Here is a 27,859-nt window from a genome sequence, read left to right on the forward strand (position 1 = left end):
CTTGTATGCACAGCTAGTTATGTATGCACAGCCATTCGCACACTTGTATGCACAGCTAGTGATGTATGCACAGCCATTCTCACACTTGTTTGCACAGCTAGTCATATCTGCACAGTCATTCTCACACTTGTACGCACAGCTAGTCATGTATGCACAGTCATTCTCACATTTGTACGCACAGCTAGTCACGTATGCACAGCCATCCGAACACTTGTATGCACAACTAGTCACGTATGCACAGCCATTCTCACACTTGTATGCACAGCTAGTCACGTATGCACAGCCATTCTCACACTTGTATGCACAGTCATTCTCACACTTGCATGCACAGCTAGTCATGTATGCACAGCCATTCTCAACACTTGTATGCACAGCTATTCATGTATGCATAGCCATTCGCCCACTTGTATGCACAGCTAGTCATGTATGCACAGCCATTCTCACACTTGTACGCACAGCTAGTCATGTATGCACAGCCATTCTCACACTTGTATGCACAGCTAGTCATGTATGCACAGTCATCCTCACACTTGTATGCATAGCTAGTCACGTATGCACAGCCATTCTCACACTTGTATACATAGCTAGTCATGTATGCACAGTCATTCTCACACTTGTATGCATAGCTAGTCATGTATGCACAGCCATCCGCACACTTGTATGCACAGCTAGTCACGTATGCACAGCCATTCTCACACTTGTATGCACAGCTATTCTCACACACGTATGCACAGCTAGTCATGTATGCACAGCCGTTCGCACACTTGTATGCACAGCCATTCTCACATTTGTACGCACAGCTAGACATGTATGCACAGCCATCCGCACACTTGTAAGCACAGCTAGTCACGTATGCACAGCCATTCTCACACTTGTATGCACAGCTAGTCACGTATGCACAGCCATTCTCACACTTGTATACATAGCTAGTCATGTATGCACAGTCATTCTCACACTTGTATGCATAGCTAGTCAAGTATGCACAGCCATCCGCACACTTGTATGCACAGCTAGTCACGTATGCACAGCCATTCTCACACTTGTATGCACAGCTAGTCATGTATGCACAGTCATTCTCACACTTGTATGCACAGCTAGTCACGTATGAACAGCCATCCTCACACTTGTATGCACAGCTAGTCACATATGCACAGTCATCCTCACACTTGTATGCATAGCTAGTCATGTATGCACAGTAATTCTAACACTTGTATGCCCAGTTAGTCACGTATGCACAGTCATTCTCACACTTGCATGCACAGTTAGTCATGTATGCACAGCCATTCTCACACTTGTATGCACAGCTAGTCACGTATGCACAGTCATCCTCACACTTGTATGCATAGCTAGTCACGTATGCACAGCCATTCTCACACTTGTATACATAGCTAGTCATGTATGCACAGTCATTCTCACACTTGTATGCATAGCTAGTCATGTATGCACAGCCATCCGCACACTTGTATGCACAGCTAGTCACGTATGCATAGCCATTCTCACACTTGTATGCACAGCTATTCTCACACACGTATGCACAGCTAGTCATGTATGCACAGCCGTTCGCACACTTGTATGCACAGCCATTCTCACATTTGTACGCACAGCTAGACATGTATGCACAGCCATCCGCACACTTGTAAGCACAGCTAGTCACGTATGCACAGCCATTCTCACACTTGTATGCACAGCTAGTCACGTATGCACAGCCATTCTCACACTTGTATACATAGTTAGTCATGTATGCACAGTCATTCTCACACTTGTATGCATAGCTAGTCAAGTATGCACAGCCATCCGCACACTTGTATGCACAGCTAGTCACGTATGCACAGCCATTCTCACACTTGTATGCACAGCTAGTCATGTATGCACAGTCATTCTCACACTTGTATGCACAGCTAGTCACGTATGAACAGCCATCCTCACACTTGTATGCACAGCTAGTCACGTATGCACAGTCATCCTCACACTTGTATGCATAGCTAGTCATGTATGCACAGTCATTCTCACACTTGTATGCCCAGTTAGTCACGTATGCACAGTCATTCTCACACTTGCATGCACAGTTAGTCATGTATGCACAGCCATTCTCACACTTGTATGCACAGCTAGTCATGTATGCACAGCCATTCTCACACTTGTATGCACAGCCATTCTCACACTTGTATGCACAGCTAGTTATGTATGCACAGTCATTCTCACACTTGTATGCACAGCTAGTCATGTATGCACAGCCATTCTCACACTTGTATGCACAGCCATTCGCACACTTGTATGCACAGCTAGTCATGTATGCACAGCCATTCTCACACTTGTACGCACAGCTAGTCATGTATGCACAGCCATTCTCACACTTGTATGCACAGTCATTCTCACACTTGTATGCACAGCTAGTCATGTATGCATAGCCATTCGCACACTTGTATGCACAGCTATTCTCACACTTGTATGCCCAGCTAGTCATGTATGCACAGCCATTCGCACACTTGTACGCACAGCCATTCTCACACTTGTATGCACAGCTAGTGATGTATGCACCGCCATTCGCACACTTGTATGCACAGCCATTCTCACACTTGTATGCACAGCTAGTTATGTATGCACAGCCATTCGCACACTTGTATGCACAGCTAGAGATGTATGCACAGCCATTCTCACACTTGTTTGCACAGCTAGTCATATCTGCACAGTCATTCTCACACTTGTACGCACAGCTAGTCATGTATGCACAGTCATTCTCACATTTGTACGCACAGCTAGTAACGTATGCACAGCCATCCGAACACTTGTATGCACAACTACTCACGTATGCACAGCCATTCTCACACTTGTATGCACAGCTAGTCACGTATGCACAGCCATTCTCCCACTTGTATGCACAGTCATTCTCACACTTGCATGCACAGCTAGTCATGTATGCACAGCCATTTACACACTTGTATGCACAGCTAGTCATGTATGCACAGCCATTCTCACACTTGTATGCACAGCTAGTCATGTATGCACAGCCATTCTCAACACTTGTATGCACAGCTATTCATGTATGCATAGCCATTCGCCCACTTGTATGCACAGACATTCTCACACTTGTATGCACAGCTAGTCATGTATGCACAGCCATTCTCACACTTGTACGCACAGCTAGTCATGTATGCACAGCCATTCTCACACTTGTATGCACAGCTAGTCATGTATGCACAGCCATCCTCACACTTGTATGCACAGCTAGTCACGTATGCACAGTCATCCTCACACTTGTATGCATAGCTAGTCACGTATGCACAGCCATTCTCACACTTGTATACATAGCTAGTCATGTATGCACAGTCATTCTCACACTTGTATGCATAGCTAGTCATGTATGCACAGCCATCCGCACACTTGTATGCACAGCTGGTCACGTATGCACAGCCATTCTCACACTTGTATGCACAGCTATTCTCACACATGTATGCACAGCTAGTCATGTATGCACAGCAGTTCGCACACTTGTATGCACAGCCATTCTCACATTTGTACGCACAGCTAGACATGTATGCACAGCCATCCGCACACTTGTAAGCACAGCTAGTCACGTATGCACAGCCATTCTCACACTCTTATGCACAGCTAGTCACGTATGCACAGCCATTCTCACACTTGTATACATAGCTAGTCATGTATGCACAGTCATTCTCACACTTGTATGCATAGCTAGTCAAGTATGCACAGCCATCCGCACACTTGTATGCACAGCTAGTCACATATGCACAGCCATTCTCACACTTGTATGCACAGCTAGTCATGTATGCACAGTCATTCTCACACTTGTATGCACAGCTAGTCACGTATGAACAGCCATCCTCACACTTGTATGCACAGCTAGTCACGTATGCAAAGTCATCCTCACACTTGTATGCATAGCTAGTCACGTATGCACAGTCATTCTCACACTTGTATGCCCAGTTAGTCACGTATGCACAGTCATTCTCACACTTGCATGCACAGCTAGTCATGTATGCACAGCCATTCTCACACTTGTATGCACAGCTAGTCATGTATGCACAGCCATTCTCACACTTGTATGCACAGCTAGTCATGTATGCACAGCCATTCTCACACTTGTATGCACAGCCATTCTCACACTTGTATGCACAGCTAGTTATGTATGCACAGTCATTCTCACACTTGTATGCACAGCTAGTCATGTATGCACAGCCATTCTCACACTTGTATGCACAGCCATTCGCACACTTGTATGCACAGCTAGTCATGTATGCACAGCCATTCTCACACTTGTACGCACAGCTAGTCATGTATGCACAGCCATTCTCACACTTGTATGCACAGTCATTCTCACACTTGTATGCACAGCTAGTCATGTATGCAGAGCCATTCTCACACTTGTATGCGCAGTTAGTCATGTATGCATAGCCATTCGCACACTTGTATGCACAGCTATTCTCACACTTGTATGCCCAGCTAGTCATGTATGCACAGCCATTCGCACACTTGTATGCACAGCCATTCTCACACTTGTATGCACAGCTAGTGATGTATGCACCGACATTCGCACACTTGTATGCACAGCCATTCTCACACTTGTATGCACAGCTAGTTATGCATGCACAGCCATTCGCACACTTGTATGCACAGCTAGTGATGTATGCACAGCCATTCTCACACTTGTTTACACAGCTAGTCATATCTGCACAGTCATTCTCACACTTGTACGCACAGCTAGTTATGTATGCACAGTCATTCTCACATTTGTACGCACAGCTAGTCACGTATGCACAGCCATCCGAACACTTGTATGCACAACTAGTCACGTATGCACAGCCATTCTCACACTTGTATGCACAGCTAGTCACGTATGCACAGCTATTCTCCCACTTGTATGCACAGTCATTCTCACACTTGCATGCACAGTTAGTCATGTATGCACAGCCATTCTCACACTTGTATGCACAGCTAGTCATGTATGCACAGCCATTCTCAAACTTGTATGCACAGCTAGTCATGTATGCACAGCCATTCTCACACTTGTATGCACAGCTAGTCATGTATGCACAGCCATTCTCACATTTGTATGCACAGCTAGTCATGTATGCACAGCCATTCTCACACTTGTATGCACAGCCATTCTCACACTTGTATGCACAGCTAGTTATGTATGCACAGTCATTCTCACACTTGTATGCACAGCTAGTCATGTATGCACAGCCATTCTCACACTTGTATGCACAGCCATTCGCACACTTGTATGCACAGCTAGTCATGTATGCACAGCCATTCTCACACTTGTACGCACAGCTAGTCATGTATGCACAGCCATTCTCACACTTGTATGCACAGTCATTCTCACACTTGTATGCACAGCTAGTCATGTATGCACAGTCATTCTCACACTTGTATGCAGAGCCATTCTCACACTTGTATGCGCAGTTAGTCATGTATGCATAGCCATTCGCACACTTGTATGCACAGCTATTCTCACACTTGTATGCCCAGCTAGTCATGTATGCACAGCCATTCGCAAACTTGTATGCACAGCCATTCTCACACTTGTATGCACAGCTAGTGATGTATGCACAGCCATTCGCACATTTGAATGCACAGCCATTCTCACACTTGTATGCACAGCTAGTTATGTATGCACAGCCATTCTCCCACTTGTATGCACAGCTAGTGATGTATGCACAGCCATTCTCACACTTGTACGCACAGCTAGTCATGTATGCACAGTCATTCTCACATTTGTACGCACAGCTAGTCACGTATGCACAGCCATCCGAACACTTGTATGCACAACTAGTCACGTATGCACAGCCATTCACACACTTGTATGCACAGCTAGTCACGTATGCACAGCCATTCTCCCACTTGTATGCACAGTCATTCTCACCCTTGTATGCATAGCTAGTCACGTATGCACAGCAATTCTCCCACTTGTATGTACAGCTAGTCACGTATGCACAGCCATACTCACACTTGTATACATAGCTAGTCATGTATGCACAGTCATTCTCACACTTGTATGCATAGCTAGTCATGTATGCACAGCCATCCGCACACTTGTATGCACAGCTAGTCATGTATGCACAGCCATTCTCTCACTTGTATGCACAGCTAGTCACGTATGCACAGTCATTCTCACACTTGTATGCACAGTTAGTCACGTATGCACAGTCATTCTCACACTTGTATGCACAGCTAGTCATGTATGCACAGCCATTCTCACAGTTAGTCATGTATGCACAGCCATTCTCACACTTGTATGCACAGCTAGTCGTGTATGCACAGCCATTCTCACACTCGTATGCACAGCTAGACGTGTATGCACAGCCATTCTCACACTTGTATGCACAGCCATTCTCACACTTGTATGCACAGCTAGTCATGTATGCACAGCCATTCTCACACTTGAATGCACAGCTAGTCATGTATGCACAGCGATCCTCACACTTGTATGCACAGCTAGTCATGTATGCACAGCCATTCGCACACTTGTATGCACAGCTAGTCGTGTATGCACAGCCATTCTCACACTTGTATGCACAGCTAGTCGTGTATGCACAGCCATTCGCATACTTGTATGCACAGCTAGTCATGAATGCACAGCCATTCTCACATTTGTATGCACAGCTAGTCATGTATGCACAGCCATTCGCACACTTGTATGCACAGCTAGTCGTGTATGCACAGCCATTCTCACATTTGTATGCACAGCTAGTCATGTATGCACAGCCATTCTCACACTTGTATGCAGTCATTCTCACCCTTGTATGCACAGCTAGTCATGTATGCACAGATATCCTCACACACTTGTATGCACAGCTAGTCATGTATGCACAGCCATTCGCACACTTGTATGCACAGCTAGTCGTGTATGCACAGCTATTCTCACACTTGTATGCACAGCTAGTCATGTATGCACAGTCATTCTCACACTTGTATGCACAGCTAATCACGTATGCACAGCCATCCTCACACTTGTATGCACAGCTAGTCGTGTATGCACAGCCATTCGCACACTTGTATGCACAGCTAGTCGTGTATGCACAGCCATTCTCACATTTGTATGCACAGCCCTTCGCACACTTGTATGCACAGCTAGTCATGTATGCACAGTCATTCTCACACTTGTATGCACAGCTAGTCACGTATGCACAGCCATCCTCACACTTGTATGCACAGTTAGTCACGTATGCACAGTCATTCTCACACTTGTATGCACAGCTAGTCATGTATGCACAGCCATTCTCACACTTGTATGCACACCTAGTCATGTATGCACAGCCATTCTCACAGTTAGTCATGTATGCACAGCCATTCTCACAGTTAGTCATGTATGCACAGCCATTCTCACACTTGTATGCACAGCTAGTCGTGTATGCACAGCCATTCTCACACTTGTATGCACAGCTAGACGTGTATGCACAGCCATTCTCACACTTGTATGCACAGCTAGTCGTGTATACACAGTCATTCTCACACATGTATGCACAGCTAGTCGTGTATGCACAGCCATTCTCACACATGTATGCACAGCTAGTCGTGTATGCACAGCCATTCTCACACATGTATGCACAGCTAGTCGTGTATGCACAGCCATTCTCACACATGTATGCACAGCTAGTCGTGTATGCACAGCCATTCTCACACATGTATGCACAGCTAGTCGTGTATGCACAGCCATTCTCACACTTGTATGCACAGCTAGTAATGTATGCACAGCCATTCTGACACTTGTATGCACAGCTAGTCGTGTATGCACAGCCATTCTGACACTTGTATGCAAAGCTAGTCGTGTATGCACAGCTATTCTCACACTTGTATGCACAGCTAGTCGTGTATGCACAGCCATTCTCACATTTGTATGCACAGCTAGTCGTGTATGCACAGCCATTCTCACATTTGTATGCACAGCTAGTCGTGTATGCACAGCCATTCGCACACTTGTATACAGTCATTCTCACCCTTGTATGCACAGCCATTCTCACACTTGCATGCACAGCTAGTCATGTATGCACAGCCATTCTCACACTTGAATGCACAGCTAGTCATGTATGCACAGCCATCCTCACACTTGTATGCACAGCTAGTCATGTATGCACAGCCATTCACACACTTGTATGCACAGCTAGTCGTGTATGCACAGCCATTCTCACACTTGTATGCACAGCTAGTCGTGTATGCACAGCCATTCGCACACTTGTATGCACAGCTAGTCATGTATGCACAGCCATTCTCACATTTGTATGCACAGCTAGTCATGTATGCACAGCCATTCGCACACTTGTATGCACAGCTAGTCGTGTATGCACAGCCATTCTCACATTTGTATGCACAGCTAGTCATGTATGCACAGCCATTCTCACACTTGTATGCAGTCATTCTCACCCTTGTATGCACAGCTAGTCATGTATGCACAGATATCCTCACACACTTGTATGCACAGCTAGTCATGTATGCACAGCCATTCGCACACTTGTATGCACAGCTAGTCGTGTATGCATAGCTATTCTCACACTTGTATGCACAGCTAGTCATGTATGCACAGTCATTCTCACACTTGTATGCACAGCTAGTCACGTATGCACAGCCATCCTCACACTTGTATGCACAGCTAGTCACGTATGCACAGTCATCCTCACACTTGTATGCATAGCTAGTCACGTATGCACAGTCATTCTCACACTTGTATGCCCAGTTAGTCACATATGCACAGTCATTCTCACACTTGCATGCACAGTTAGTCATGTATGCACAGCCATTCTCACACTTGTATGCACAGCTAGTCATGTATGCACAGCCATTCACAAACTTGTATGCACAGCTAGTCATGTATGCACAGCCATTCTCACACTTGGATGCACAGCTAGTCATGTATGCACAGCCATTCTCACACTTGTATGCACAGCTAGTCATGTATGCACAGCCATTCTCACACTTGTATGCACAGCCATTCTCACACTTGTATGCACAGCTAGTTATGTATGCACAGTCATTCTCACACTTGTATGCACAGCTAGTCATGTATGCACAGCCATTCTCACACTTGTATGCACAGCCATTCGCACACTTGTATGCACAGCTAGTCATGTATGCACAGCCATTCTCACACTTGTACGCACAGCTAGTCATGTATGCACAGCCATTCTCACACTTGTATGCACAGTCATTCTCACACTTGTATGCACAGCTAGTCATGTATGCACAGTTATTCTCACACTTGTATGCAGAGCCATTCTCACACTTGTATGCGCAGTTAGTCATGTATGCATAGCCATTCGCACACTTGTATGCACAGCTATTCTCACACTTGTATGCCCAGCTAGTCATGTATGCACAGCCATTCGCACACTTGTATGCACAGCCATTCTCACACTTGTATGCACAGCTAGTTATGTATGCACAGCCATTCGCACACTTGTATGCACAGCTAGTGATGTATGCACAGCCATTCTCCCACTTGTTTGCACAGCTAGTCATATCTGCACTGTCATTCTCACACCTGTACGCACAGCTAGTCATGTATGCACAGTCATTCTCACATTTGTACGCACAGCTAGTCACGTATGCACAGCCATCCGCACACTTGTATGCACAGCTAGTCACGTATGCACAGCCATTCTCACACTTGTATGCACAGCTAGTCACATATGCACAGCCATTCTCATACTTGTATGCACAGTCATTCTCTCCCTTGTATGCATAGCTAGTCACGTATGCACAGCCATTCTCCCACTTGTATGTACAGCTAGTCACGTATGCACAGCCATCCTCACACTTGTATGAATAGCTAGTCATGTATGCACAGTCATTCTCACACTTGTATGCATAGCTAGTCATGTATGCACAGCCATCCGCACACTTGTATGCACAGCTAGTAATGTATGCACAGCCATTCTCACACTTGTATGCACAGCTAGTCACATATGCACAGTCATTCTCACACTTGTATGCACAGTTAGTCATGTATGCACAGTCATTCTCACACTTGTGTGCACAGCTAGTCATGTATGCACAGCCATTCTCACACTTGTATGCACAGCTAGTCATGTATGCGCAGCCATTCTCACAGTAAGTCATGTATGCACAGCCATTCTCACACTTGTATGCACAGCTAGTCGTGTATGCACAGCCATTCTCACACTTGTATGCACAGCTAGACGTGTATGCACAGCCATTCTCACACTTGTATGCACAGCTAGTCGTGTATGCACAGTCATTCTCACACATGTATGCACAGCTTGTCGTGTATGCACAGCCATTCTCACACATGTATGCACAGCTAGTCGTGTATGCACAGCCATTCTCACACTTGTATGCACAGCTAGTCGTGTATGCACAGCCATTCTCACACTTGTATGCACAGCTAGTCGTGTATGCACAGCCATTCTCACACTTGTATGCACAGCTAGTCGTGTATGCACAGCCATTCTCACACTTGTATGCACAGCTAGTCGTGTATGCACAGCCATTCTCACACTTGTATGCACAGCTAGTCGTGCATGCACAGCCATTCTCACACTTTTATGCACAGCTAGTCATGTATGCACAGCCATTCGCACACTTGTATGCACAGCTAGTTGTGTATGCACAGCCATTCGCACACTTGTATGCACAGCTAGTCGTGTATGCACAGCCATTCGCACACTTGTATGCACAGCTAGTCGTGTATGCACAGCCATTCTCACATTTGTATCCACAGCCATTCGCACACTTGTATGCACAGCTAGTCGTGTATGCACAGCCATTCTCACATTTGTATGCACAGCTAGTCGTGTATGCACAGCCATTCGCACACTTGTATGCACAGCTAGTCGTGTATGCACAGCCATTCTCCCATTTGTATGCACAGCTAGTCAAGTATGCACAGTCATTCTCACATTTGTACGCACAGCTAGTCGTGTATGCACAGTCATTCTCACACATGTATGCACAGCTTGTCGTGTATGCACAGCCATTCTCACACATGTATGCACAGCTAGTCGTGTATGCACAGCCATTCTCACACTTGTATGCACAGCTAGTCGTGTATGCACAGCCATTCTCACACTTGTATGCACAGCTAGTCGTGTATGCACAGCCATTCTCACACTTGTATGCACAGCTAGTCGTGTATGCACAGCCATTCTCACACTTGTATGCACAGCTAGTCGTGTATGCACAGCCATTCTCACACTTTTATGCACAGCTAGTCATGTATGCACAGCCATTCTCACACTTGTATGCACAGCTAGTCGTGTATGCACAGCCATTCGCACACTTGTATGCACAGCTAGTCGTGTATGCACAGCCATTCGCACACTTGTATGCACAGCTAGTCGTGTATGCACAGCCATTCTCACATTTGTATGCACAGCCATTCGCACACTTGTATGCACAGCTAGTCAAGTATGCACAGTCATTCTCACATTTGTACGCACAGCTAGTCACGTATGCACAGCCATCCGCACACTTGTATGCACAGCTAGTCACGTATGCACAGCCATTCTCACACTTGTATGCACAGCTAGTCACGTATGCACAGCCATTCTCCCACTTGTATGTACAGCTAGTCACGTATGCACAGCCATCCTCACACTTGTATACATAGCTAGTCATGTATGCACAGTCATTCTCACACTTGTATGCATAGCTAGTCATGTATGCACAGCCATCCGCACACTTGTATGCACAGCTAGTCATGTATGCACAGCCATTCTCACACTTGTATGCACAGCTAGTCACGTATGCACAGTCATTCTCACACTTGTATGCACAGTTAGTCACGTATGCACAGTCATTCTCACACTTGTATGCACAGCTAGTCATGTATGCACAGCCATTCTCACACTTGTATGCACAGCTAGTCATGTATGCACAGCCATTCTCACAGTTAGTCATCTATGCACAGCCATTCTCACAGTTAGTCATGTATGCACAGCCATTCTCACACTTGTATGCACAGCTAGTCGTGTATGCACAGCCATTCTCACACTTGTATGCACAGCTAGACGTGTATGCACAGCTAGACGTGTATGCACAGCCATTCTCACACTTGTATGCACAGCTAGTCGTGTATGCACAGTCATTCTCACACATGTATGCACAGCTAGTCGTGTATGCACAGCCATTCTCACACATGTATGCACAGCTAGTCGTGTATGCACAGCCATTCTCACACTTGTATGCACAGCTAGTCATGTATGCACAGCCATTCTCACACTTGTATGCACAGCTAGTCGTGTATGCACAGCCATTCTCACACTTGTATGCACAGCTAGTTGTGTATGCACAGCCATTCTCACACTTGTATGCACAACTAGTTGTGTATGCACAGCCATTCTCACACTTGTATGCACAGCTAGTCGTGTATGCACAGCCATTCGCACACTTGTATGCACAGCTAGTCGTGTATGCACAGCCATTCGCACACTTGTATGCACAGCTAGTCGTGTATGCACAGCCATTCTCACACTTGGATGCACAGCTATTCGTGTATGCACAGCCATTCTCACATTTGTATGCACAGCTAGTCGTGTATGCACAGCCATTCTCACATTTGTATGCACAGCTAGTCATGTATGCACAGCCATTCTCCCATTTGTATGCACAGCTAGTCATGTATGCACAGCCATTCTCACATTTGTATGCACAGCTTGTCGTGTATGCACAGCCATTCGCACACTTGTATGCACAGCTAGTCGTGTATGCACAGCCATTCTCACATTTGTATGCACAGCTAGTCATGTATGCACAGCCATTCTCACACTTGTATGCAGTCATTCTCACCCTTGTATGCACAGCCATTCTCACACTTGTATGCACAGCTAGTCATGTATGCACAGCCATTCTCACACTTGTATGCACAGCTAGTCATGTATGCACAGCCATCCTCACACTTGTATGCACAGCTAGTCATGTATGCACAGCCATTCGCACACTTGTATGCACAGCTAGTCGTGTATGCACAGCCATTCTCACACTTGTATGCACAGCTAGTCGTGTATGCACAGCCATTCTCACACTTGTATGCACAGCTAGTCATGTATGCACAGCCATTCTCACATTTGTATGCACAGCTAGTCATGTATGCACAGCCATTCGCACACTTGTATGCACAGCTAGTCGTGTATGCACAGCCATTCTCACATTTGTATGCACAGCTAGTCATGTATGCACAGCCATGCTCCCACTTGTATGCAGTCATTCTCACCCTTGTATGCACAGCTAGTCATGTATGCACAGATATCCTCACACACTTGTATGCACAGCTAGTCATGTATGCACAGCCATTCTCACACTTGTATGCACAGCTAGTCATGTATACATATCCATTCGCACACTTGTATGCACAGCTAGTCGTGTATGCACAGCCATTCGCACACTTGTATGCACAGCTAGTCATGTATGCACAGCCATCCTCACACTTGTATGCACAGCTAGTCATGTATGCACAGCCATTCGCACAATTGTATGCACAGCTAGTCATGTATGCACAGCCATTCTCACATTTGTAAGAACAATTAGTAATGTATGTACAGCCATTCTCACATTTGTATGCACAGCTAGTCGTGTATGCACAGCCATTCTCACATTTGTATGCACAGCTAGTCATGTATGCACAGCTAGTCATGTATGCACAGCCATTCGCACACTTGTATGCACAGCTAGTCATGTATGCACAGCCATTCTCACATTTGTATGCACAGCTAGTCGTGTATGCACAGCCATTCGCACACTTGTATGCACAGCTAGTCGTGTATGCACAGCCATTCTCACATTTGTATGCACAGCTAGTCATGTATGCACAGCCATTCTCACACTTGTATGCAGTCATTCTCACCCTTGTATGCACAGCCATTCTCACACTTGTATGCACAGCTAGTCGTGTATCCACAGCCATTCTCACACTTGTATGCACAGCTAGTCATGTATGCACAGCCATTCGCACACTTGTATGCACAGCTAGTCATGTATGCACAGCCATTCTCACATTTGTATGCACAGCTAGTCATGTATGCACAGCCATTCGCACACTTGTATGCACAGCTAGTCATGTATGCACAGCCATTCTCACATTTGTATGCACAGCTAGTCATGTATTCACAGCCATTCTCACACTTGTATGCTGTCATTCTCACCCTTGTATGCACAGCTAGTCATGTATGCACAGATATCCTCACACACTTGTATGCACAGCTAGTCATGTATGCACAGCCATTCTCACACTTGTATGTACAGCTTGTCATGTATACATAGCCATTCGCACACTTGTATGCACAGCTAGTCGTGTATGCACAGCCATTCGCACACTTGTATGCACAGCTAGTCATGCATGCACAGCCATCCTCACACTTGTATGCACAGCTAGTCATGTATGCACAGCCATTCGCACAGTTGTATGCACATCTAGTCATGTATGCACAGCCATTCTCGTATTTGTATGCACAGTTAGTCATGTATGTACAGCCATTCTCACACTTGTATGCACAGCTAGTCGTGTATGCACAGCCATCCTCACACTTGTATGCACAGCTAGACATGTATGCACAGCCATTCGCACACTTGTATGCACAGCTAGTCATGTATGCACAGCCATTTGCACACTTGTATGCACATCTAGTCATGTATGCACAGTCATTCTCACACTTGTATGCACAGCTAGTCATGTATGCACAGCCATTCTCACACTTCTATCACAGCTTGTCAGTATAATCTTAAATCCAACAGATAAATAATTGGCTGAGGTACATCGGGTCACCTATGAGGAGATTATGCCGTTCTCCATCACTTTCTTACTTGCATCTTCTAACACCCCTGCGAGGCGCGGTTCTGCACCCCATGAGACAGGAGTACATGCAATGTGTCTTCTCCTTGCATACATTTTCCCATATTGCTTGGGTTAAATTCCATGAATAATCGCAAACATAAAATGCGTCCTGATAAACCCGCCTGCACTTTGCTCCCTATTTGAGTTATGCGCACGTGATATTTTATGGGAAACACATTTTACGCTTTACAATTATTTGCAACTTGCATCCATCTCTTCTAGCCTAGCGCTGGTAGTGACCATATCGGGGAGACGATAAGCGTGGTGTTCCCAGTTGGGTGCGGGGGTTGTCTTCATTCCAAGGGGTCTATTCAGCATGCAAAATTTTACTTAAATCATGTGGAAACTAATGTGTCTGCCCAGCTATGCAGCAACAGGGTAACGAAGTAGATAACGCCATTATTTTCTCCGATAATGCCCAACTCCTACGACATCGTACTGCAGAGAGCAAGCTATTGCGTAAGATGGCAGAGGCTGTAGGCTGCACAGGCAGAGAGGAGGAGACGGGAAGAGTGAGGCTGGTTCCTTGATAAATACGGAGAAGGAAGAACAGAGCACCTAGATTTGCAGCACAGTGCAGAGCGGGACTATAGAAATGTGATAAGTGGGTAAAACGTACATTTTAGAAGCATTCCTTTGCGTGTTCATAGGGTTCATGGCCCTTTCTGCTCAGCCTAGCTCTATTGCTTTCATTTGGTCCATTTTGTGCCTTTATATCGCACTTTGCCAGAGAACAATGTTATAATATAAAGCAACATAAACATACACCTGACATGTAATAATCACAGTCCCAATGATTCCTCACCCTGATGAGTAATTTAAGAAATTCATAAATGACTGGCTCTGCGGGGGCGGGAACTTTTCTGAGCCGGCACCGGATTGGCCGGCATTCAGCTATACAATTCAGTGTTTCTGTTTCTCACCAATACGTGACATACAGAAGATTGGACTCAGTAACACTGAGTCTGTGTAGCTTCTGGTTATTAGGCTGCTGCATTCAGGTCTGGTTGGACTAAGTATCCCTACTTTAAAATGGGATGGAACTAAGATTGTATTTCTGATTATTTTTCAGCTCTGGAGAGAAGGGAAAGGGGACTTCTTCTTGGGGTGCATGCTGATGGCCGAGATCAGCACCCCATTTGTTTGCCTGGGCAAAGTGCTCATTCAGGTAAGTGTGACCGCGGACCCCTCCCCTGAGCACAATGGTTCATCCCCGGGACATTAAAGTCACATGTCAGAGTGAGGGTGAATACAGATTCTTCTATTGTGTAGCACAGTGATATCACGCCATTATACGGTGCTGCGAATGGGAATTACCGGGCTGACTCGGAAGTGGTCGCCCACCTGCCACCTTATGAAAATGCCGCTATAAAGCCCTTCCCTTATGTACATTTGTGCGTCCGAACGTGCAAGGACTGAGACGGCCACTATCAGCGTCTATACACACCGTAATACCGATTAGTGTATCCTTAGACCCCCTACTTCAGTCGCACCCTCAAAACTAGCACCAGACCTATGGCAGGGTTAGTTCCTTACAACTGCAACTCTGCACAGACACAATTGGAACAAATGCGCAGTAGCAAAAAAATAAAATCGCCCCACTACGGCTGCCATTAGCAGTGCGTGCACCACTGAGCCAGACCCTATATTCCAAGATGGATCTTTCTCACCTACGATCATCGAATCAAATTTTTCATAATGGAATGTCAGCAAGTTGGGTCAATCAGACTTCGTGTACGATTAATGCTGCACAAAATTAAATAACGGGTTTCTTTTATTGCATCTTCCTAATCGTAATCCATTCAGTTGGAAAAAGTGTCTTCCGCCTTCTTTCCCTAGTAATAAAACAAATGTTATAATATGTCGCTGGGCCACGTACACATTGGAGGATGCGGTTTCTATCAAAGAGGCGGCTGGTCCCTGCATTATAGGCGCCATATTGCTTATTAAGCTGCAATAGCCGCAGTGATGTTAATTGTCAACCAGCGCACTTATGACTCAAATAGATTTAAAAGGGTTTAAAAGTCGTTTGTATGTAGAGGGTTGTTTGCACCACATTGACGCCAATTCTAACCCCCGACACCGAGTGCAGCTGGGATTGTAGTTAATGTAAGACGGGAGCTTTGGAAGGACCTAGTAACGACCTATGGCAGCAAAGTTGGCCCAGTGTGGTCTTTGGATCCGCCGTGATCCCTACTGATGGACAGGGGGCCTGATTCGGAGACGGGCGCTAATGCGATCGCAACTGCGATTTCATACCGAGCGCAACTGTGAAAATATGGTTCCAAAGATCACCCAAACATAGGGACGCCCACCGCTGCCTTCACATCTGCGTACGCCGTCACTTACCTGCGCAAATATCGGTAACATCGACGCGCATGGAACGGCCGTCTTACCCTTGCGGCAGTTCTGACTTGTCTCAAATACAGCGGCTCTCCTGACACGCAGAGAGCTCTAGGAGATCGCAATGATCAAATTTATGCACGCTCAGGTCATGGCGTCTAAACGATCTGACACACCTGCGTTTTTGTTACCAATCCCCCAAACGCTGACTACCCGTCACTCAGTTTGCGGACGGGATCTCTGTGCATGCGGAATCCCAAGACAATGGCAGCACATGCGCAGTGCAGCTTATACGCCTACGCAAACGGCAAACAATCGCTTGATTTGCGCCCGTCCCCGAATCAGGCCCAGCATACGGGAAGGGGAGCTGGAACTTCATTGACATTGTCAAGAAAAACCACAAAAACCTGTTTTTTATAAAGCATTTATGTCTCTTTTCACCCCAATGTTTTTCTCCCCTCCCCCGTCTCTCCCTGCAGTACAAGAAGCAGCACACGCTCCTGCACCGTGTCAATGGCGTCTTCATGCTGGTGACCTTTTTCTGCTGCCGTCTCCTGCTGTTCCCCTACATGTACTGGGTGTATGGGCAGCGGGTAGGACTGCCTCTGTACAGAGTCCCGTTCAACCTCTCCCCAGAATACAACTTCGGGGCAGCGATTCTCATGGCGCCCCAGGTCTACTGGTTTTACCTGATTTGCCGAAGAGCTTACAGTTTGTTCCAACAGTCTAGGATGAGCCAACGGCCCAAGAATGGACATCCAGTTCCCGACAGCCCCTCAGCCAAAGACCAGGACTGCTCGCAGTGACATTTACCCCCCCCCCTTACTTCCTATGCCCTCACCCACCTGGATCCGGAGAGCCCATCCCCAAAACTGAGACCCACAGTGAGGCCGCCGCCACAGCAGCATTAAAACTGTACCTTCTAAACGGAGGCCATAAAGGCACCTTGTAATGCACTGCTTAGGAGGTTCACAGGAGGTCTCTAGGGTGTCTTGGAGAGGAGGGAGACATTCGTTACCTCTCTGTGTACCCTGACAAGGGTCTCACCCACCATATGACAGTATTAATGCACACACAGCTACCACTATGTCATACTAAAGATTTATTCTCTGCAGCGCTCACGGTGACCACTAGGTGTCACTGTCACGCTCCCGCAATACACTCTGGGGCTCATTAAGTTTTGGACGTACAAAATGTTTTGTTGTTTTTTTTGTTTATTTACGTTAAACATTTCTGCTCTGCGTTTCTGCACCAAAATGTACATAGCTTTTTGCGCATCGCTGGCTTGCGTCTCCTTACGCCTAGAGAGGCAGACTAGGGGCCTGCCGGGTTCCGGCCAGTACAGAGCTTATATTATTAGCGCCATGGCTGCTTTATATTAAGTTGCGGCCGTTTATTCGCATTACTTGACATTTCGCGTTTGGACTACTACTGCAGGAAAGGGGATCCCCATTTTATTCTGTAAGGGGACCGCTACACATGTTTGTGTTTAATTTAATTATTTAAGTTGTATGTATGTTTTGTATTTGTGTTTGTATTTTCGTTACATTTTATACGGAGAATGCGACTATTTATGAATTAGTGTCAAGGTGATATTCTCTGTGTCTATGACACGTCATTACGTTATTGTGTTGTGAATGAACAGGGTAATGCGACTGCTAGCATCCCTACACTGCGCTATTGTGGGACGTCAGTGCACGCTTGATGTTCCGCTGGCTCAGATACTACTGATTTTAAGCTGGATGCATTGCGAGATGTGTCCGGCTTCAAAATATACACGCAGGTACACTTTTTTCCTTTAAGCGCATCTTTTCCCATGTACGTTCGAAGCGCAGTGCGTCCACCTCTAAATGAGCCCCTCAGTGTCACATGGACCAGTGTTATTGTGCAATACACAATGTGTAGCTATTTCTGTGTAAACCAATGCAGGCAGTGATAATCCACTTCATCTGAAATACTTGCAAGCCCATCATGTAGCCCCCAGCTACTGAAGGCCCCCTGCAGGACAGTGCCAGCATTCAAATGGATGCATCCTGCAGTACTCACAGTGACCACATGGGGGGCGTACAGCTCTGGTCATACCACACAAGTAGCTCTCTTACCCTTTAAAGGGGGTTACGCCTAATTAACTTGGGGTGGCTGATATAAATCATTATCACAACCTTCCTTCTGCTCTCTACCTCCCATTCGTTATGTGGGTGAGGGGTTAATGCCCCCTGCATCCCTCCCTTTAGATTTCGGGAGAGTTTTGGGCAGTAGCATGTTAGGAGTTAAGTCTAACTGCCCAGACGCCTACTCTAAAGGAATGGCTATAATAAACTAAGCAAAAATAATTGCGCAAAGCTGCACACTTAAGGGTTAAGCATGGCCAGATATTAGCCAATCAACAGGCAGCATTTACCTTGATCAGAACCTGTGGAACCCTCATAGCTTTGTACAAGCTCTCTTCGCCCCGGGCACCTGCGCTTTTTCCTAGCCTGTCACTATAAACAGTTCTACGGGCCGGCTGAACGTGACAACCTATATATTTCGTTTCTAGGCCTTGATTGTCCCCTACTCACAGCAGAGGCAGCCATTTTGTTGCCTGGACTATATGTCTTGAGTATGCAGCCTATCAATGTACAAGAAGCCGGTGACCTCAGTCAGGCACCATCGATGTCACCAGCTCCTAATGAATTCCTAGGCCGACTGCTCACGAGTGATTTTCAGCCCACAAACCGTCTTACGGCTGACTTCTCCGTGTGCAGGTGACTCGGCTGATAGAACAGTGTGTACCCTTATACTGGTTTCAGAGAGTAGTGTATATATGGGACCACCTCTGTGCAGAGGGGGTACATAATTTAAGCTACAAATTAAATATTTCAAGGGTCCAGGTAAGTTTTACTCTAAAGAACACCCAGGAGGAAAGACCCCAAATTCCAACGATAAGACACAAATAAAATATATATATATATATATTTTTTTTTTTGTATAAGTTGCTGCTATTTCAGGGTTTGCGTAAGGTTCTGATAATTTAGCTCGGCATATATAGATACATATATATCTGTTTACGTTCTCCCCCTTTGCAGTCTCCTCTAGACCCACAGATGCCCGGTCGCCGTTTAATTTTATTTATTTTAATTTATTACTAATTTATTCCACACTTTTTTTTTTTTTTTTTAAACTGAATGTAAATATGTTTCAGCAGAGCGACATGTTAGTAAATGTACTGCAATTTATAATACTTGTAAAAAGGTATTAAACAGATTAAACGCAATCCAAAGAGGATTTGTGGAACATTATTCATTTCCTGTCATGTACAAGAGACATCCGGTAAAATTATTCATATTAATAATTCTCCTTCGGTGAGTGTGGGAGGCATATTATTACAAGAGATATAACCAATCAAAGGTCTCTCAGATGACTGGTCACTGAAGATTCACAAGGGCCCCCCATTTCAGTGGGATGGTCTTGATGACACAGTGCAGATTGCTAGGAATGTTGAGAAGATACATGTATTGAGGAGGGAGCTTAGGGCTGTCTCCCACTTTAAAGTCCACAAGGGGTTAGGCTCTGCCCAGATCTGTATTTATCTGTTGTCCTAGGTCAGTCTCTACACATTCCCATATACTCTATTGCTGAAGGTGCTTACCATAGACCAGAGTCTCCCTATAACCTATCAGTGAAGACTGGTTACACTAGTTCAGTACCAGTTGACCTGGATCAATTATCTTCATAATCCAGGCATGCAAAACCTGAAGGTGATTAAGTAAACACAAAGTTAAAATTAGTTTGATAAGAAACAGTGAAAGGTTGTAAAGTGAAACTCAAGAGAGGAACATGAGAGGGAATAGAGGGAACTCAAAGAGATGAAACAAGTTATGAAAAGTGACACAAGTGATGGGTGGGACAGGAGACATAATTGAAGCATTAAGGAGAGAGACAATAGTCATTGAGAGTAGAGACAAGTGATGGAGAGGAGACACTAATGATGGGTGGAGGAGAGGAGGCAGCAGTGATGGGTGGAGGATGCGGAGAGACCAGTGATGGATGTAGAAGTGGAAACACCAGTGATGGATGGAGGAGAGGAGGTACCAGTGATGGGTGGAGGAGACTAGACACTAGAGTTGGGTAGAGGAGCAGAAGCACTAGAGTATGGTGGAGTAGAGGAGACACTAGAGTTCAGTGGAGAAGAGTTAACACAAAATAAGGGTGGAGGGGAGGGGAGGAGCCACAAGTGATGGGTGGTGGAGATACAAGTGTTGGGTGGATGAGCGGAGGCACCAGTGATGGGTGTAGGAGAGGATTCACCAGTGATGGGTGGAAGACAAGACTCACCAGTGATGGATGGAAGATAGGAGCCACCATGATGTGTGGGTGAGAGGAGTCACAAATGATAGATGGAAGAGATGAGGCACTACAGATAGATGGAGGAGAGGAGGCACCAGTGATGGGTGGAGGAGAGGAGGCACCCGTGATGGGTGGAGGAGAGGGGACACTAGTGATGGGTAGAGGAGCAGAAGATGCACTAGAGATGGTGGTGGAGAGGAGACACTAGAGAAGGGTTGAGGAGAGGAGACACAAGTGATGGTTGGAGGAGTCAGGTCACTAGTGATGGGGATGACAGGAAAAACAAACTGATGGGTGGAGGAGAAAGAACACAAGCGATGGGTTATAGGAGACATAACTGAGGAATAGAAGAAAGAGAGAATCACAAGTCAATGAGGGGAGACAAAAAGGGGGTGTAGAACAGAGGATACCCTAGTGAGGATGACAGAAGAAAGATAAGTGTGGGGTAGGGTAGACAATAATGTAAGCAATGGAGAAGAAGAGACAGAGATCATCAATAAAAAGGAGATAAGATAATGGGTAGAGGAGAGAAGACACAAGCGAGTGGTGATGGAGGAGAGACAGGAAGGAAGAACTTCAGCCTCTAGGTGGGATCAGGAGAGCAGAGGAAATGTGAGTTGAGGATACAAGAGCAGCAGGAGATAGTGGTATTAGAGTAGTGGAAGCATTGTACTATGGTAAACACTGAGAAGTGTATGTGATCTAAGAACATAGGAGAAAGGGAACTAGGACAGATAGAGAACAGACAAGATCCAGGTAGATGTGGGAATGCACATGGCACTGGGTAAGTGCAAGAACAAAGTGTATGATAAGTAAATCGTGGCTATTCCAGGTGATAAGAAATAATATCAGGGCACAGGGTGAGCAGAACAAGAAATATAGTTAAAGTTACACTAGGGCAATATAATATAATAAGGATACACCAGTAAAATATAGTACTGTACAGTAAGGATACACCAGGACAATATTGCATAGTAAGGATACACCAGGACATTATAGTATAGTAAGGAGATACCAGGACAATATAGCATAGTAAGAATACACCAGTAAAATATAGTACAGCAAGGATACACCAGGACAATATTGCATAGTAAGGATACACCAGTAAAATATAGCATAGTAAGGATACACCAGGACAATATAGCATAGTAAGGAGACACCAGGACAATATAGCATAGTAAGGAGACACCAGGACAATATAGCATAGTAAGAATGCACCAGGACAATATAGCTAGTAAGAATACACCAGGATAATATAGCATAGTAAGGAGATGTCAGGACAATATAGCATAGTAAGGATACACCAGGAAAATATAGCATGGTAACAATATAGCATAGTAAGGATGCACCAGGACAATATAGCATAGTAAGGAGACACCAGGACAATATAGCATAGTAAGGATGCACCAGGACAATATAGCATAGTAAGGAGACACCAGGACAATATAGCATAGTAAGGATGCACCAGGACAATATAGCATAGTAAGGAGACACCAGAACAATATAGCATAGTAAGGATGCACCAGGACAATATAGCATAGTAAGGATGCACCAGGACAATATAGCATAGTAAGGAGACACCAGGACAATATAGCATAGTAAGGATACACCAGGACAATGTAGCATAGTAAGGAGACACCAGGACAATATAGCATAGTAAGGATACACCAGGACAATATTGCATGGTAAGGCTACACCAGGACAATATAGCATAGTAAGGAGGCACCAGGACAATATAGCATAGTAAGTAGACACCATGACAATATAGCATAGTAAGGATATACCAGGACAATATAGCATAGTAAGGATGCACCAGGACAATATAGCATAGTAAGGAGACACCAGGACAATATAGCATAGTAAGGATACACCAGGACAATATAGCATATTAAGGATGCACCAGGACAATATAGCATAGTAAGGATGCACCAGGACAATATAGCATAGTAAGGAGACACCAGGACAATATTGGATGGTAAGGCTACACCAGAACAATATAGCATAGTAAGGAGACACCAGGACAATATAGCATAGTAAGGATACACCAGAACAATATAGCATAGTAAGGATACATCAGGACAATATAGCATAGTAAGGATACACCAGAACAATATTGCATTGTAAGGATACACCAGGACAATATAGCATAGTAAGGAGACACCAGGACAATATAGCATAGTAAGGATACACCAGGACAATATATCATAGTAAGGAGACACCAGAACAATATAGCATAGTAAGGAGACACCAGGACAATATAGCATAGTAAGGATACACCAGAACAATATAGCATAGTAAGGATACATCAGGACAATATAGCATAGTAAGGATACACCAGAACAATATAGCATTGTAAGGATACACCAGGACAATATATCATAGTAAGGAGACACCAGGACAATATAGCATAGTAAGGATACATCAGGACAATATAGCATCATAGACTACATCAGGATAGATAAGGAGTTATGAGATTTACAATCGATGGGCAGTTGAAAGGTTGGGATCACATGTACCTGATTTTACCAGGACCCTCCGAGACATTTGTACACACATCAGATCTGCAGAATCAGCAGAAGGGACTTATAATTGTTTCACTACATTTGATAACAATGGGTGATAATTACGGATGGAGAATACGGTTATATATCCCATTTTCTGCTTTACGATTAGGAGAAGTGAAGGAATCTCCCCGTACAGAGGAAGCCAAAGTAGGGTAGAAATGCAGGGCAGACAGCAGCTGAAAGGTGGACATTGCATTATGTCACCATAGGACGAGGTAAAATGAGGTATTAGGTGAGGGACATTGGGTTACAGGAGATACTCACCTTCTGCAGAGCATGTGGTAGAAGATACAGAAGATGGCCACAGCAAACCCACCAACCAGGATCAGTCTCAGGATTTTGTTAAGTTGAACTGGTGAACAGAGGACACGGTCAATCACATGGTATAACCACTTCATTCTCTGCACTCATTACACCTGTCATCTACATCTATCTCCTTTACCTAGGCTGGAAAGGGGACGCTGGCATTTGTTTCTGTGTATGAAGTCTTTACGGCCACCCCAGTGGCAAGTTTCTGTGACAGTGGTGGAAGTAATAGGTCCGCAAGGTGCAGTCCTGTTATTCCTATTCACCCACCTTTACTCTTATGGTGACTGGCATATACCTGCTGCTAGTGTGTGTGGTATTTATGGGGCATCGCTTGCCAGGGCACATATCCCAACTGCCCTGGAGCTGAGGCACAATCCTGATCCAGGTCTATCAGTATAGTTTGGAGGTATGCATATAGCAGATTCTTTATTCAATTATAAACACATCAAAATGAAGGTCTTAAGTTCCGGCAGCTAACTCACTTATCTGTCAGGTGGGTATCTTTCCCGGCACTCAAGGGCTGCTGTCCGCCCAATGGGTGCCGCCATCTTGAATTGGGTCAGCTGACCACCAATCTCCCAATGACACAGCAGGACCCAGTCAGCTGATTCAGTGCTCCAGTCCCAGTGTAGCAAGGGGTATAAAAACCCTTCCTGTGGCTCCAGGTTCCAAGGTGCTCTCTGAGGAATCTGTTCCTGATCCTTTTAACTCCTGCAGTAGCAGTCCCAGCCTGGTTAACCCCTGCAATACCAGTTCCAGCTTGGTTAACTTCTGCAGAACCAGCTCCAGCTTGGTTAACTCCTACAGCACCAGCTCCAGCTTGGTTAACTCCTGCATTAGCCAGTCCCAGCTCGGCATCCCTGTGCATTAGCCAGTCCCAGCCAGGCATCTGTGTGCATTAGCTGGGCCCGTCCTGGCATCTGTGTGCATAAGCTGGTTCCAGACCGGTAATTGAGCCTAGCCGGTCCCAGCGCAGCATCCATGTGCATTATCTGGTCCCAGCTCGGTAATTGAGCCTAGCTGGTCCTGGCTCGGCATCCATGTAAATTAGCTGGTCCCAGCCCAACACTCAGAGCACAGTTGGTCCCAGCCCAGCACCCACAGCATAGCCGGTCCCAGCCAGGCACCAAGAGCTTAACAGGCTCCACCCTGGCAACTGAGCCTAGCCAGTCCCAGCCCGTCACCCAGATTCAGAGTCCAAACTTTATCTCCAGTTACCAGTCTCACCTCATGCATAAAAGCTACATACACCCAACCGGTTTCCTGAATGCTAGCACCACTATTGTACCAGCTCTAGAGGTACTAGCATAATCAGGTAATCAGGTAACCAGATGTCCAGGTTATCATCAATGGAAGGAAGGTAATCACCTATACCCAGATGTCCAGGTCATCATCAGTGGAAGGAAGGTAATCACCTATACCCAAATGTCCAGGCCATCATCAATGTAAGGAAGATAATCACCTATACCCAGATGTCCAGGCCAGGTCATCATCAGTGGAAGGAAGGTAATCAGCTATACCCAGATATCCAGGCCAGGTCATCATCAGTGGAAGGAAGGTAATCACCTATACCCAGATATCCAGGCCAGGTCATCACCAATGGAAGGAAGGTAATCACCTATACCCAGATGTCCAGGCCAGGTCATCACCAGTGGAAGGAAGGTAATCACCTATACCCAGATGTCCAGGCCAGGCCATTATCAATGGAAGGAAGGTAATCACCTATACCCAGAAGTCCAGGCCAGGTCATCATCAATAGAAGGAAGGTAATCACCTATACCCAGATGTCCAGGCCATCATCAATGGAAGGAAGGTAATCAGCTATACCCAAATGTCCAGGCCAGGTCATCATCAGTGGAAAGAAGGTAATCATCTATACCCAGATGTCCAGGCCAGGCCATCATCAATGGAAGGAAGGTAATCACCTATACCCTGATGTCCAGGCCAGGTCATCATCAGTGGAAGGAAGGTAATCACCTATACCCAGATGTCCAGGCCAGGTCATCATCAATGGAAGGAAGGTAATCTCCTATACCCAGATGTCCAGGCCAGGCCATCATAAATGGAAGGAAGGTAATCACCTATACCCAGATGTCCAGGTAAGGTCATCATCAAAGGAAGGAAGGTAATCACCTATACCCAGATGTCCAGGTCATCATCAGTGGAAGGAAGGTAATCAACTATACCCAAATGTCCAGGCCAGGTCATCATCAGTGAAAGGAAGGTAATCATCTATACCCAGATGTCCAGGCCAGGTCATCATCAGTAAGGTAATCTCCTATACCCTGATATCCAGGCTAGGTCATCATCAGTGGAAGGAAGATAATCACCTATACCCAGATGTCCAGGCCAGGTCATCATCAATGGAAGGAAGGTAATCACCTATACCCAGATGTCCAGGCCAGGCCATCATCAATGGAAGGAAGGTAATCACCTATACCCAGATGTCCAGGCCAGGTCATCATCAATGGAAGGAAGGTAATCACCTATACCCCAATGTCCAGGCCAGGTCATCATCAGTGGAAGGAAGGTAATCACCTATACCCAGATGTCCAGGCCAGGTCATCATCAATGGAAGGAAGGTAATCACCTATACCCAGATGTCCAGGCCAGGTCATCATCAATAGAAGGAAGGTAATCACTTATACCCTGATGTCCAGGCCAGGTCATCATCAATGGAAGGAAGGTAATCACCTATACCCAGATGTCCAGGCCAGGTCATCATCAATGGAAGGAAGGTAATCACCTATACCCAGATGGCTAGGCCAGGTCATCATCAGTGGAAGGAAGGTGATCACCTATACCCAGATGTCCAGGCCAGGTCATTATCAGTGGAAGGAAGGTAATCACCTATACCCAGGTCATCATCAATGGAAGGAAGGTAATCACCTATACCCAGATGTACCCTGTCTAAGAATGTAAAGCACACCAGGAATATCTGCAAACATAAAAAAATGTTTGTTATTTTTACTGTTGCATACCAGTCCCATAAATGTTACACAACACCAAGAAAACCAACTGACATAGACCATAAGTGGGCGCTGCAATCAGACTGACATCAAGATATAACCTCCCCTCCTCCAGTCAGCATAGAGTTGTTGCATTATACAGATGTGTCCACATACACCTTACCTCAGTGCGCTACAAGTCGCGGTAAACATAATGTGTGAGCGCCATGCGTCACTGTAACGTAGCATGTCGCATGCAGATACAGCCGCAGTCACACACGGAATATAGCCATGCTACATATCATTTTAATCATCAGAAGCTGCTTGTGCGTCCTATTTGCATCGCTTTGCGAGTAACATGCATTTGAAGGTAAAAAGTCGCACGAAAAGACGATCGGCTCTACCGAGTCCCACCATGGCATGGCGCATCTAGAAGGGCTGTTTAATGCGTAAGAAAGTAAGATGATTGTGGACATCAGCTATACCACCAAAAAGAGCCAATGATTCAGTAGCCAAATGGGCTCAGAATGGGCTTGAGCATCTCCACCGGTGAAATCGCG

General features: G+C 45.6%; 1 protein-coding gene across 1 annotated transcript in view; it reads left to right on the forward strand.

Annotated features, from left to right (window-relative positions):
• Positions 1–20,406, forward strand: part of TLCD3B (TLC domain containing 3B) — a 148,495-nt gene extending 128,089 nt beyond the window's left edge. Inside the window, exons 4-5 of the mRNA XM_088457441.1 lie at positions 15,879–15,974; positions 17,629–20,406. Of these exons, the coding sequence (XP_088313567.1) occupies positions 15,879–15,974; positions 17,629–17,955 (423 nt within the window). The 3' untranslated portion in view covers positions 17,956–20,406. The remainder of the gene's footprint in view (positions 1–15,878; positions 15,975–17,628) is intronic.
• Positions 20,407–27,859: the final 7,453 nt, after the last annotated feature.

Source organism: Taudactylus pleione, unplaced genomic scaffold (assembly GCF_031769625.1).
Source record: "Taudactylus pleione unplaced genomic scaffold, aTauple2 ptg000762l, whole genome shotgun sequence".
Lineage (NCBI taxonomy): Eukaryota > Metazoa > Chordata > Amphibia > Anura > Myobatrachidae > Taudactylus > Taudactylus pleione.